The sequence below is a fragment of the Rhea americana genome, unplaced genomic scaffold (genome assembly GCF_003343005.1).
Source record: "Rhea americana isolate MKP2758 unplaced genomic scaffold, rheAme1 scaffold_21, whole genome shotgun sequence".
NCBI classification, from domain to species: Eukaryota; Metazoa; Chordata; class Aves; order Rheiformes; family Rheidae; genus Rhea; species Rhea americana.
In genome coordinates, this window is record NW_028186258.1 from 2,473,477 (window position 1) to 2,487,824 (window position 14,348).

Here is a 14,348-nt window from a genome sequence, read left to right on the forward strand (position 1 = left end):
CCGTGCACGGGGCCGGGGGCGGGCACGCGCGCGGGGGGCGGGCTCTGCCCTGCACGCGCGGGGGGGTTGCACGTGGGGAGAGCACACGTGGGTTGCTCGTGCCTTGCACACGTGTGGAGGGTGCACGTGGGAGCGCCCGTGCCTTGCACAGGTGGAGGGAGCACGCAGGGTCCCTGTGCCTTACACGGCGTGTGGGGGGGGGGTTTGCACATGGGAGTCCCCGTGCCTTGCACAGAGGGGGAGAGGGGGCACGAGTAGCCTTCCCTGGGCCTTGCACATGTTAGGGGGGGTGCACGAGCAGCCCCTGAGTGTTGCACACAGGTGGAGGCCCAGGGCCATGCACATGGCTGGGGGGTGCAGGTGGGGGCCTGGGGCCATGCACATGGCTGGGGGGTGCAGGTGAGGGCCCTGCCTCACCCGCACGGGCGCCCTGAACATGCAGCATCCTGGGGAGTGGGGGCCCTGGGGGCCACGCACGAGGCCCTTGCCAGGCACCCAGGGCCTGCCCTGCTCCACCTGGCTGGGTGCAGAGACGGGTGCACACGTGGGCGCGGGGTGCACCCTGCACGGCTGCTCCGCACACGTGGAGGAGGTGCTGGCTGGGGGCTGCGCACGGCCCACGCCTCCTCTGCAGCTTGCGGAGAAGAAAAAGCGAAGAAATGGTCCTGCAGCGTTGCAGCGGGCGTCGGTGCACAGCCGCGGTGCGTGAATCGTTTTTAACACAAATTCATTGGTTTTAATGTCAACTCATTGCCAGAGCGGTGCGGATCCGCTCTGCTGGCGCCGGGCGCATCTCTCCCTGTTCCTGCTGCAGGCAAAAAGCCGCCGTCAGAGCCTCGACGTCCGGCCAGGGGCTCGTGCGGCGGAGGCGCGTCGCCCGCTGGGCTCGGCCGGCTCTGCAGGGGCTGCTGGCACCATGCGCCTTTTCGGGGTATTTTGAAAAGCCCCAGGCCTGGCACCTGCGAGTCTGCACTTTTCTGGGGGTGTTTGAGGATTTGGGAAATGTGGGCCCATGCCTGCTCCTGGGGGGGGGGGTCGTGCTGGGGCAGCCTGCTGCTGGGCCCCCGTGACTGCACCGGCACTGGAGAGCACGGGGACAGCACGGCGCTAGCAGAGCTGCTGCCGCTCGCTGCGTGCCGCTGGGGACGGCGTACCGAAACGCTCTCCGGCAGGAGTCATCATCACTGGCCCTTCCAACACAACGGAGGAGGGATCAGGCAGCACAGCAGCAGGGATCACTGAAGGATCCAAAACCCCAAAATGGCTTAACTTGCCCTTGGGGTTTCCTGTTGCTCTGGAAATTCAACGTGGCCAATCTTTTGGGTTGAACCAACAGCAATCTGGTGGTTTGCGGGCAGCACAGGAACTGCATGCACTAGGCCTGGGGAAACGACGTGGCTGGGGCATGGCATCAACACAGCTAGGAAGGGGACTGACTGCTGAACAGCCAAGGAGCAGGGGCTGAAGAGAAAGCCCTGGTGAGGACTTGACATGCATTGCACACCCCTGTCCTCTGCATTGCATAGTCCTACCTCATGGGTTGCCCAGCCTTCCCCCGTGCATTGCACAACCTTCCCCCATGCATTGCACAACCTCCACCCATGCATTGCACAACCTTCCCCCATGCATTGCACAACCTCCACCCATGCATTGCGCAGCCCTGTCCTTTGCACTGCACTGTCCAACCCCACGCATTGCAAAACCTTCCCTCATGCATTGCATTACTTTCCCCTGTGCATTGCACACCCCAGTCCCTTGCGTTCAACAGCCCTGCCCCATGCACTGCACCACCTTTTCTCGTGCATTACGTAACCGCTCCCATGCATTGCACGGCGCTGCCCGTGCAGGGTGCTACAGTGCGCGGTGCGCAGGCACGGCACGGCACGGCGCACTCCCGCACTGCGCACGCGCAAGAAAGAAAGCCCCCCCCCGGGGCGGGGCTTGCCTGCCGTCGGGCGGCGGGCGCATGCGTGCAGCGGCGGCCCGCTACCATCCTCCGGAAGCGGTAACGTAGAGTCCGGGAGGTGCCTCTCTAGGCGCGCGGCGGCGTCTCGGTGGCGGCCCGGCGCCGTTGCCATGGCGCCCGGCGGCCTGCGGGATGCTGCCGCCGCCCGGCCGCGGCTCGAGGAAGGAGGCGCGGAGCCGCCGGGTGCCCTCGCTCGGCTCGGCCGCCGACTCGGCCCAGCCGGCCAAGAAGGAGCCTCGCGTCAAAACCCCCCCGGGTAGGGGCCGGCCGGGCCCGGGGGCCGGGCCGCGGGGAGGCCCCGGGGCAGCGGGGGCCCAGCGCGGCCCCCGGGCGCCCACCGCGCCGCGGGGCTGGCTCGGTCACCCCGAGTATATCCAAGGCAGTAATGCGTAGCCACCTATCAGCACGGTTGGCTTCTCGTATTTATTAAGTTACTTATTTACCATAAAGGCTGCATATTATGTCTCTCAAGAGAGAGGACCTCAAGTCCTGGCGGGACGTTAAGAGTTATGGGAGGAACAAAACAGATACAGGATTGCCTTCCGCTGATTCCCGGAGCCGGGTTCGCCCTGGCAATCAGCAAACGGTGCTGAAGGTCTTTTTTGCTATTCAGGGTTTGCTGAAGAGCTTTTTTTTTGTATAGAACTGAGTTCTGCTTAGTGACTGCAATAAAGCAGAGCTCTGCACAGAAGCTGTGCGCTTGCATTTGCAACCCCGAGTAGGAAATTTCTGGAATTTGTTCTGCTGTGCATAGCTGTGTTGTTTGTATCTAATTCACTGCCTCTTATCTAGAGTGAAGGGCATAACACAACTGAATCCCAGTGACTCACTTTGGTTCTTGTAGCTTCTCAGAGTTTGATTCCTTAAGTACAAGGGATGCTGAATTTGATTGTTCCATGAAACCTTGAAACAGTAGTTCAGCTGAAAATGACTTGAAGCTGGACTGAAAGAGCAGGATAAGGTTTCCTTGGGAGGCTGAGGAAGAGGTCCTTTCTCTTGTCTTTCAGACAAGAAGAAGGTAAAAACGTTTGAAGTGTCCTCGCCAACAATTGCAGAAGAGCCTGAGCCAGTTCCGTGTGTTCTGCAAGGAGATGAAATCCAAGCACTCGCCATTAAGGTGGAGGATCTGGAGAAAGTATGTGTTTTTACTGATAGAAACAACTACCTTCACTGAAACTTTCCTTTTATTTTGTATGTTTAACAGAGGATCCTGAACATTTATTTGAACTAAAACAAAACCTTGGAGTTCATKCCATTTTGTCCGTCCTGCTTTTTAGGGCTTGTCAGATCATCAGGCTCAGTTCCTAAACGTAAAAGAATACTAAATGATCTTTTAAAAGGGAATAGCAAGTCACTGTCCCTTCAAAATTACATTTCCAGTGTTATTCTCTTGTGAGATGCATATGTTGTTTAGTAACTATCACCTGTGTGAGTAGAAGCATTTGACATGAAGAGATACAGCAGAAAATTCTTGAGAAGCCATTTAAAACTCTTCTCTCTGCCCCAATTTTACAGTAGTCAGGAGCATTAAGACAGTAACTAAATTGATATCTCTACCGTCCTGTGACACATCTCTTTGTGGAGGAACAAAATGTACAGGTAGGGCTACCCAGACCATGCGTGAGTCATGTAATTTCTGTGCTTATTCCCAAAAGATCTGAAGGAATGGATATGGGTCAGTGTATGCCTAATTACACGGTGATTGTTTATTTTCTGTAGCTCCATCCTCCACGCCTTCCCTGCAATGATGAGAGAATTCCAGTTAGCAGGAAATTCCTGGTTCGAAAACATCAACCCAAAGAGATGAAGAAGAAGGTGCAACTCCTAGTAGCGTATCCTGCTATTCCAAAGGCATCTGGGAAACCACTGAGTTTTTTTGGTAGGATTAAGTTTCTTGTCTTACCTTAGAGTTTTAGTTTTGCCAAACCTACCTTTAGTGACCTGGTTCTGCCTTTTAATTTTGTAGGACCGGGACTATTCGGTGATGGCTGTGAAGAGCTCCTCCCTCACCACATTTTAGGAAGTCTCCAGGAGTTCAAAAGGGAAGCCTTAGCCAGAGGGAACACTCAGGTTGGTTTTGTAAAGTGATGAAAATGCTGCTGTGCAACACTTCTCTAGAGGTGGAATGCAGTGTGTGCTGTGCCTTTTGATTTAATTCAGCACCTGTCAGGAACAGGTCGGGCCTGAGAGGTGGTTTTCCCAGCCTCATTAGACAACATGGGGAGTGCTTGCTTCAGAGAAACTGCACCAGCAGGTTTACAAGTCCTGTGTGCAGGAGGAGGTCATGAAAGAAAGAATTACGGAAGCTTCCTCTTCCGTTTGTGCTCCTGCTGACAGCGTCAGGCTAGCATGGGAAGAACTGGTGACGCAACAACACTATTGCCTGAGTCCAGTTACTCAGACAGAGTTCCACTGTCTGTGTGTGTGCTCGTAATGCACTATTTCTGTTCCCTTTAGAGGGATTAGGTGAGCGGGTACTGTCAATCTGAAGATTTTTTTTTCTCCTCCCCTCTCCTATTTTTGTTGTGGTAGCAGTGTGGGCATGGGGAGGTTAATCTAATGTTTCCTTTCTCTTCAGATAGCAGAATTTATTGAGGATTCTCCTCAAGATGTTATAGCAGTAGCTTTGAAAGAAAAATGGGGAGAAGAGAAGAAAAAGGTTCATCAGACCCCACCATCAGAGCACAAAGCTCTCCAGAACTGGCATCGTCATATGGAAATCAGGAAAAAGCAAGAGAAATATCTGGGAAGTGAGTAAAGCTGAGACCTCATTGTATGAAATTTTATGAGAAAATGGGGGAGCTAGATGGCATCACAACAAGAGCAGACTGGAGTTGATGCTGTTGCAGTCTATCCTCATGTTTCCAGAGCTCCCATGCTGCTAGTGCCTCAGGAGGATCATGGAGGCTGCAGGGAAGTGAGCTGGTGGCTCTGGCTGTGGGTAGGACAGTAGATTTGGTGAGGTTTGTTCTAGGAAGCTTACAAGTAAACAATAGTAATGGCAAGAGGAGTTCCCAGGAGAGGAGCAGCACTGATGATATGGCCTTCCTTATTTTTAGAAATTCTGCAGAAGCCAGAGAATGAGTTGTTGATGAACATCTCAGATGATTACAGGCAAATCCAGGAAGAACGTGACCTCATTGACCGTAGTCTTCCTGCCCTGCTTCCTGGGAAGGTGAGAGCCTCACTTCCCCTGGATCCTGATACGTTGCCATCGTGAAAAGGCTAAGCTACTAGGGCTGTGAATAACATCTCTGAAGAGCTATCATTAGATATTTATCAAAGTCCTCTAATTCTTTCAGCCTAGAATGTAAGAAAAGCTTTCAGTGATTTAAAAAAATAAAAACATTAACCGTACCATTTCCACTAGTCAGAGGAAAGCAGCACTGTGTTTTGGCTCCTCACTAATGAACTGCAGTTCATGGGCAAGTGCCATGTCTTGATTCTTACCATGGGCTGACATGCACTGGTGAAATGGCTTGGGGGGATGTGCTAGAATTACTGTCCCAAGGCCAGAAAGATCTGATGGCTTCAAGCTTGAATTTTAGGGATGCTCATTAAGGTGCGTGGGTAAATCAGGAGGATTATGGGCACATCCTGTAGTTAAATTTTTATATTTTTAGCACTTTCAAAGGATCTGCATCTATGTGATGCGTTGTTTCATATCATTATGCCTTCATTTAGCTAGTATTTCCCTTGTATTAGGTAGCAGGAGATCTTATTTTGTCTTTGACAGCAGCATAACGGAAATTTTAGCTTATTCTGCAGAAAGTGATTCATTTATGGACTTCTAAAATATTCTTATAAACAGAATGAGACGCTTTCTCCTTTTTAGTATCTATTCCCTGGGAAGCTAACAGGCAGGCTGTATGTATCTGGAAACATCATGGGGAGGCTTATTTTCCACACTAGGGCTACCGAAGAGGGAGCGAGTTCTGGAGCCAACCCGAGCGTATTGGAGATGAGCTCACTGGCCTGATGATGACACTGACTCAAAGAGAACGTGGCTACCCAGAGCCAGTCACTCATGTGGGGAAACCTCAGACTGTCCGGATGGAAACAAGTAAGGGAATGTCAGAGCGGTGATACCACAGTAATGGGGCATGAGTGTGGAGCAACAGAATGACATACTGGCTCCTGCTAGTACAGAAGCTCACATTACTGTTGCCCTTTTGATAGTTGCAACAAGAGGTACTTCCCAGTCATGCTTGGTTGGTCCCCAGTCACTACAGAGGTAGACTTACTGCATGGAAGAACTGTATTACTGTAACTTCTGTGACTTACTCAGGGTATTGCTGCAGTAAAGTTCATACTAATGGGGCTCAATCTTTAAAGCACTGTGAGACCAAAGTTGGTCAGAGCATCAAATAAATAGGTGTTTGGGTGTGTAGGCAGTGAGCTCTTGTTTGGGTATTTCCACAGGTTTGAAGCCTCCAAAGAAGGCCTCTTTCCGTCTAACCTGGGATAAGAGTCTTTTCCTGAAACATCGACGGCAGGAGCTAAAATCTATCCTAGAGGAGCTGGATTTTTATGCACCAGTAAGACTGGAGGAGCAAGCACATTGTATCGCTCTTTTCTTGTCACAGGCTATAGAGTAACATAAAATTAAATAGGGAGTGGATCTGAAGAAGGATAAGAATCTAGAACTTAGCCATGTAGTACTTAACCTGGAAGCTCTCACGTTCTAGGGGGGAATCACAGCCATGAAAGGGATGTCTGACATCCCAAAGTGATGCGTGGAATGGGCTAAGTGCCTCAGAATTGGACCCCAAACTAACAGTATGCAGCTGCCAAGACCAAATGAAAAAAAACCCTGTTGAGCACTGGACTTATATTTAGTGCCTCAAGCAGAAGGAAGACATCTTTACCCACCTGGAAGTCATGCATCCAAAATCTTTTCCTGAAGACAGGTAGCCCCTCCTCTTAAGAAAATGAACAAGTCTCATCTTTTCTTTCTGAAACCTGGTGGTGGGAATGGAGAAGGGAGCTTTTCCATGCTTGCAACACTTGTAGTGGGGAATGCAGTCATCTATGATTCTCAGAAGACCCGGAACTGATTCCTTCCTCTCTCTCTTAAACATTCATTGGCTACATCTAGAAACAGTCCTAGGAGCAAGACACTTAAACTTCATTTTATTTGTTCTGGAATAAATTGATATATTAGTCTAATATTCTAACTTCCTTTCTATATAAAAAGGAAAATTGTAAGTTAGTCTTTTTTCTGTATGTCTAGGATTTGGATGGACTGGAGGTGATTGGTAAAGGCCAGCCTTTCACATCTGTCTCAACACAGCCTTTTCCACATTTCACCACCTCTGAAGAGTCTGTGAACCTGTAAGTTGTATTTCATAAAGCTGTACTTCTTAATAGAAATAAGGAATTTTGGATGTGCACCATCAGTCTGTAAGGGTGTCCTTATCTTTCCTTATCTGGAATAGAGAGAAGTCTCAATGGGGGCTGATAAAAAGGCATTTTTTAACTTTAAAATTACCAGATTTGGGGATAAAGCAGTTCCTTTGTCCCTTAGGTTGGGGCCTAATGATTAAAGAGCAAGAATCAGAGAGGGTTTGGTTTTGTTTTGTTTTTTTGGCCCTTCTTCCAGTCTTTTCTGTGTGGCTCCAGAGCTTACTTTAGACAAGATGGAGATTCTGCTCCAAATTATCTCGATCCGGTTGTCGTCTTCTAGCCTTCCACATCCATGCTCTCCCCACCCCTGTACAACCCTAGCGCCATTTTTCCGTATTCAGCCATATGCCCTCAGCTTTTCTGGGGCAGGTGTCTTTCTTCTTTGTGTTGTTCTGGCTGTCCTGTCCTTGATGGTGACAAGTCTCTAACTGGAGTTTGTTTACCTACAGGGAACCTGATCTGCAGGGCTCTGTCCATAAAGAGAGGTCTGTACAGAAGCACTAGTTGGGCAGTTATTTCTTGTATGGTGACAGCCCTTTGATTCTTTCCTATCTTTAAACGAATTTTTGCTCCATGAAACACTGGCTGTTGTTTTGTTTAGCAGTGACCCCTTTACAGACTATCCTGATGTGGTTCCAGAACCAGTCCTGGGCCCATCTTTAGATTTCTGTGGCCAGCCTGCTCGCTGGATCAACAACACCACTTCTTACAGGGTAAGCATGCACTTTCTATTGTCCAGTCAAGTTAAGCCTGCTTTAGTTCCAGTGTCAAAGCTGTTCAATGAGTATCACTCCCAGGGCAGAGAATGAGCGATTTATTCTGAGCATAATAGAGTATCCCTGCGTTTGCTCTGGAGGGATCTCGAAGCAGAAGCAGTTGCTGTGTCTGCCGTTTGAAGCTCAGATTCCCAGGCTGTATATAATGACCGCTTGACTAGACCTGCCTTACCTGGTTCTCCTACCAAGATTCAACCCCGTATTTGTGGTATTACTTCAAACAAGATAAATACTGCCAGATAGAGTAGAAATTGTTATCTTTGTCCTTTTCTCTTCCTTGTAGGATGAAATTGGCATTGCTGCCCGGCTCACCTTTGAGATTGTGGCTGGTGAAAGAGCTGAAAGCTCCCTGACAGTGAGCAATGATGGCACAGCTGCCATCTGGTATAGCTGGAGGAGGCTTCCCCAGCAAATCCCGTTCAGAGAAACAAAGAAGGGGATACAGTATTTTTACTTTAATACCAGACCAGGTAAGAGAACTACTGATCTCTGAGACCTTTGTACATATACCGCAGAGCACACATTCTGACTAATGGCAGAGCAAGCCTGTTGGTGATTCTCTTTAGAAAGCTACTGTGGGCCTTAGAGCTGACTAACAGCAAAAGAGGTGCATGAGGCAGATTCCTTTCTCAGGATTTAAAGAAAAGGATTTTGGTCCCACTCTGAATGTAAATGGGTAGAATGTCTAAAAGTGAATCATTTTCTGATCACAAACTGCATAATCTGCCAGTGAGAGTGCTGAGCTCACTGGAAAAGGAGCATACAGTGGAAGAAAATGCCAGTTCAGTAACATAGCGAATGGGAGTAAATCTGTAAGGAGCAATAAAGTCTGATAAACAGCAAAGCTTTGGCAAAACTGTTAAAAAGAGATCAGAAGACTCATTGGGGTGTCCGGAAAATGATTGGGTTAGCCAGGTAGTTTCTTACAGACTGGCACCTTTTCTCTGTTTTTGCAGGTATAATTCTACCTGGAGAAACTAGGAAGTTTTCAGTTTTTTTCAAGTCAGAGAAAGCAGGAATTTTCAGTGAGTCCTGGGAATTTAGGACACATCCTCTGTTATTAGGAGGAGCTCTGCTGCAGGTGTCCCTGTGGGGAATTGCTGTGTATGAGGATAAATTGGCTGACCTCAGAGAGAAACTGGAGGTAACTAAGCATGTAACTGGGTAACTATAAGCTTTGAACTTATTCTCTATTTGCATAGTAAGGGAGGGAGTGGATGACATGGTATTTTTATTGCCATGCAACTGGAGCCAAGAATGAAATGATTTATTTATTTGCTGAACAACTGTACATACTTAATCACGTTTACTAGATAAAATGGAAGAACAAACTCCACAGTCTCTTGTAGTGTTCTTAATAAAGACATGATTATGTCTCCTAAATTATTCACATTGGTCCTTTTAAAAAATGGATTTTCCTTTGGTAATGAATTTCATTAGTTACTAGCAGGGATGGGACTGTGTGTCAGACAATACAATATCTGTTAAGGTATAAATTGAAAATTACCCGTGTTTTGAAAAGTATATTTTTACTGGGAGAGTTTTGTGAGATTTCTTTGGAAAGCTGTTATAACTATTGCTTTGTTTAGTGGGGTTTGCACTTATTCTTGTTGTTGTAACTTTGTATATATATGCTTTTACTAATGTGGGGGTTTATTCATGCATCTGTACATGGAGTGGGGGCTCAGACATGTTGTGCTTATTGTGGTGCCTCAGACTGACCTGGCTGCTCGAGAGGGTGCTGCTATAGTAGAAGAGATTCTGAAGGAACTTCTTGACCGGATTCGGACCCCAGAGCGCACCCCATCTCCTGTGGATGCCTATGTCACAGAGGAAGAGTTATTTCACAAGAAGAATCCAGAGGTGAAGTTTTGTTTTTGATGGGCTACACAGCTGAAATAGCAGGGAAGAAAGACTTGCAGTGCTGGTGCATCCGTGGGTTTCTGGAGGCTGGCATAGTCAGCCATGGTGGCTTTAAGAATTAAACTTGTGGAAGAAAGGCATAACTCATTTCTCTATTTACATTCTTCCCTTATGTTGTCAAAGTTGCATTATCAGCATCAAGTGGTAAAACAACTCCATAAACTGTGGAGACAGCACGTGACTGTTCCTTCGGCCTCTGAGGAGGAAGTGCCCTCAGACCAGAAGAGCACTGTGGAGGACATGACATACAAGAGGAGTATCTCAGAGGCTCTCCTTGCCCAGAAGAGCTCCAGCGAGGAGGTCCTAGTTCAGAAGAATACTCTTGAGGCCACTCTTAGTCATATGATGAATGTGAAGGAAGAAGAACCAAACCAGTCAGGATGGAACCTTTCCTTCAAGGACTTTAAGGAGGTGGTTGGCCCTATTCCCTCTAGCTCTATGATAAGTTAATGGTGTTCTTGTTTTCCTTACAAATAGCCTGGCACACTCCCATGTGAGCCCCCCAAAGGTCTATTTCCAGTGTGCTTTGTATTAGAGATGATTTATTATGTGTGTCACAAAGAAGTATTTTGTCTCTACTGACCACACCCTCAGTGTTCTTGTAGAGAGATTCCCAGGAGAGGCTTTGAGGACTGTTGTGTGAGGAAAAGAGAGCCAGACAATGTAATAGATATTTTAAGATCATCCCCCATTAGCTTTGTGTCATCCTATAATTGAATGCGGAGAGGAGGGGGCAGGCTAATCCTACAGCTTCCTGTGACTTTTGCAAAGGCTACTCTCCTTGGAGAGTCCTTCCTGTTCATCAGAGTAGTAAGGGGGGCACTTGTAACAGGCTATGGATAAAATACAGACCTCCCTAGACTAAAGCAAGTTTGGACTCGGTCAGCACAGTTTTTCTGCAGTGCTCTCTTGGAGACTTCCCAGCTGCCTTTATAAGTAATCCTTACTTTGAGCCATTTTAATTCACTAGAATCCCTGTTCTCCAGCATGAGGACTAGCTGTACTTCTGAAGTTGCAAAGGGGCTTACTGGGGGTAATCTGTCTCTGGGGTAGCTAAGATTGCTTCCCAGATCTTGGATCACATATACACGTTGGCCAAATCTCAGCTGTACAGCAGGCCACACCTGGGTATGTAAGGGTCCTGCAGGCCCTGGTGTCCAGGTTGGTGTCCAGGAAGACAGATGTGGTGTACTCCAGTGAATTCAGGGTCTGGATGACTGGGAACGAGGTCTGAGAAATGCTCCATTGACCCTGTGTTTTCTGTTACTTCAGGCTATACAGTCAATTCCTGAGGAGGAACAGCGAGAAGAAGCACTGATCCAGCTCAATAAGGCATCGCTAGAGCTATGTGTTGAACAGAGGCCAACTCAGTCAGATCTTTTGTATCAAACCTGGTGCGTTACCTTTGCAAGATAAACCTTGTGCATACTTGCTATGATCAACAGCCTTAGCAAGCTCCATTGCAATCTTTGTGATTCAGAGAGCAGATAATTATATGTGGTCTAGAGATCTTCTCTACACTGGTTTTATACATTAATTATAGCAGCTGTCTAGCTTTATGCCACTTTATTCTGGGGATAAGTCTCGAATGTTAAATTCCTGTAATTTTGGGAAGTATACAAGATTATTTGTGGCAAGAATATTCAAAGCTATATTTATAAAACCATTGGGTAATTTTCTCTACCATTATACTCAGATTACAGTATTCTTATACAGTCTGTCTGTTTCTTGCTCAAGCTTTAACACTGTAACCACAACAGTCTCTAGTCCTTTCTATCTGAGAAGGACTGATTTCACAGTAATATTTATGGGTCTATGTAAGCCCATTGACTTGCAAAACATTGAGGCCCTGGAGGTTCTACACTCAGGAAAGTAATTTAGCCTCCCTTTACATAGCTTTTTTTAATGTTGGGTGCTCTTTTGTTGAGTTAGCTGGGCAGAGCAGCAGCTCTTCTTAGCTGTAAGGTGCCTTCATTCATGGGCACTGGGTAAAACGAGACAGCTCTGCCTCTCCCTTTCGACCCCATAATAAACTCTTGTTGTATTGTCCCCTTACTGATTCTGATATTTTTGCTTCTCAGTCTCCAGTTGTGGCGTGAAACAATTGATGGTCTGGTGCATCACTCTGTAATGCTGAGGGGCCTGCTTGGCATGCCTGAAAAGGACACCTGTGCAGACATCATTCCAGAGGAAGCAGGTAAATGGTAGCTTTAGCATGGCAACCAATTTCTATGGACTGAAAATCCAGAAAACTTGGGTGAATTTCAGTTGAAATGGCAACTTTAGCAATTCCCCCCTCAAAGCCTTCATCAAAAATGTATCAGAAAAGAATAATATGTGGCATGATGCAAACTGTGATCTGTGGTATGGTATCATAAAAACAAGTATGCCTTTTAATTTAGCTAGATTTAACCCTAGTTCTTGCACAAAACTAAACCAAAATCCCCTATCTCATTGTTAGCTGCTATACAAGCTTGTTCTGCTATATACTTTAGACGTGTTCAGTCCTTATTTGAACAAAGTACTTTCCAAAGTCCTGGTTTTGTCAGTGCGTTATGGCTCAGATTAATAAAAAGAAGAAATTGTTGCTGAAATAATGTACTTACATTGCATGGAAGTAGTGGGTCTAAATGTGAAAATGTTGCTTTTGGATTGTTGGAATTCTTTCTTTTGTAGTGGAAGTACAACCGCTTGTAAAAGGAGAAAAGGAAGACAAAATAATTGCTAAGAAAGAAGAGAGACGGTTAGTTGGTGGTAGGGATAAAGAAGAGAAAAAAAGAACAAAGACATCAGGGAAAGAGAAAGAGGTATGTGTCAGGATGCGTATTGAAAAGTACACATTGGATTCTGGGGACAATGTGATGTCTTCCAAGACTCTGCATTCCAAATTTGAGCTCACTTCTTGTCTTTTAAAAGAGATGTTGTTTTTGCGGTGCATCTCGCTGTACTTTGTTTTTTCTCTTTGTCCCTGAGTAGGAACGTTCAAACAGCAGAAGGTCAAAGGATGAGAAAAAGCTAAAATCTTCCAGTGTATCCCAGGAGGTGAAAGAGGTACCACAACCTGTGGAAACTGTAGCTGCAGATACAGTAGAACCTCATCAGGAGCCAGTGGACCCTATTTTGTTTGGGAAATACCAGGAAAAACTTTATATTGAAGTGAGTCTGGCCAAGGCTTATATCTGTCTTCATTTCTTGTTCTTTGTTTGTAAGCTTATGATGAAGCTAGGTGGAAAGGTAAGCATTTTGTTAATTTGTAAAACTATCAGTTGGAAAACTGTCAAACGTATACCCATGATTCTGTAGAAAGTTAAGTGCAAAATACAAGATCAGATGTCCTTTATTCCAGCCTGCAATCTGTTAACATAAATCCAGCCACATGCGGGATTTCTATCTGGGATGTCTTCAGCATGCTTACAGACTCTTAAGGGATCAGCAGAATTAATTGCATCTCAGATAATGTTAAACACACTTCATAGCTAGAAAATTTATTGCTAGAGCTGAGATCTGTTAGCAAGCAGCCACTTTTAAGTGGCTCTGTGTGTGCCTATATGTATATGTGCTCACATGTGAGAAGCCATATCTGTGTTCTGTCAGTCTTGTCATCAAGATTTCTTAGTGTATTTTCACTGTAACTATTTTCTGTTAATTTCTGCTGCAGGTTTATGGGCTGCTGGATTCAATGGTGAGCAAAATGGTTATGTTATTTGAGGATCTAAAGAAAAAAGATGCTCTAAAGCAAGAGAGTGAAGCATTTTCTATCTAGAAATAAATTGTTACTTTTCTTTTAAGGAAATAAATACCCCTGTTTGCACAGTTAAGTGGACATTCTTCTTTATGAACTGACAAAGTGATTATAAATACTGGAGTGCCTTTTTTCTGTCATGTTATATGGGAGACTGTTTCTAGATCATCTATTACTTCTACAGAAGAGCATTCACCATGAAGAAAACAAGGCATGAGATATTGCAACCTCAGAAACAATTAAGACTAAAGAATGCTGATTATTTCTGCTAAGAGAGGAGAATTTAAAAGTACCAGTCAACAAGAGATCCCCCCCCCCCCAATTTTGTTTGGCCAGCAAGCAAGTGAGCAGTGTCCTGTGTCTCCTGAGCCCAAGTATGAAGACAATAACTTAGAATTTTTTTTCCCCAAGTTGGACTTCACTAAAATCTCTGGGGTAAATTTGGTTCTGCATATTTCTTCTTCTTTGAGTTGTCAGCCCTATTTTTCCTCTGACTTTGTCTTATACGAGAATAGGCTGAGACCTCAGCATCCTT

At 46.3% G+C, this 14,348-nt stretch overlaps 1 protein-coding gene across 4 annotated transcripts; it reads left to right on the forward strand.

The window, feature by feature from the left end:
- Positions 1 to 1,994: 1,994 nt before the first annotated feature.
- Positions 1,995 to 13,889, forward strand: MYCBPAP (MYCBP associated protein). Of its 4 annotated transcripts, none has more exons than XM_085304568.1 (20): positions 1,995 to 2,222; positions 2,974 to 3,101; positions 3,686 to 3,845; positions 3,933 to 4,036; positions 4,545 to 4,716; positions 5,026 to 5,141; positions 5,879 to 6,029; positions 6,389 to 6,504; positions 7,200 to 7,300; positions 7,822 to 7,857; positions 7,974 to 8,085; positions 8,432 to 8,618; positions 9,105 to 9,292; positions 9,865 to 10,011; positions 10,195 to 10,482; positions 11,344 to 11,465; positions 12,153 to 12,268; positions 12,748 to 12,878; positions 13,048 to 13,227; positions 13,730 to 13,889. In XM_085304568.1, the coding sequence occupies exons 1-20, from the start codon at positions 2,099 to 2,101 to the stop codon at positions 13,832 to 13,834; spliced, it is 2,784 nt and encodes a 927-aa protein (XP_085160694.1). In that variant the 5' UTR covers positions 1,995 to 2,098; the 3' UTR covers positions 13,835 to 13,889. The 4 variants fall into 4 exon arrangements, with proteins under 4 accessions (XP_085160694.1, XP_085160698.1, XP_085160695.1 ...); XM_085304572.1 differs by having other exon boundaries at positions 9,213 to 9,292; XM_085304569.1 differs by having other exon boundaries at positions 7,977 to 8,085.
- Positions 13,890 to 14,348: the final 459 nt, after the last annotated feature.

Excerpts from the sequence above, each read along its gene's own strand:
- MYCBPAP (XM_085304568.1), top strand. The coding sequence starts at position 2,099 with ATGCTGCCGCCGCCCGGCCGCGGCTCGAGGAAGGAGGCGCGGAGCCGC. Across the intron at positions 2,223-2,973 it reads TCGCGTCAAAACCCCCCCGG|ACAAGAAGAAGGTAAAAACG; the intron begins GTAGGGGCCGGC and ends CTTGTCTTTCAG. Across the intron at positions 10,483-11,343 it reads CCTTCAAGGACTTTAAGGAG|GCTATACAGTCAATTCCTGA; the intron begins GTGGTTGGCCCT and ends CTGTTACTTCAG.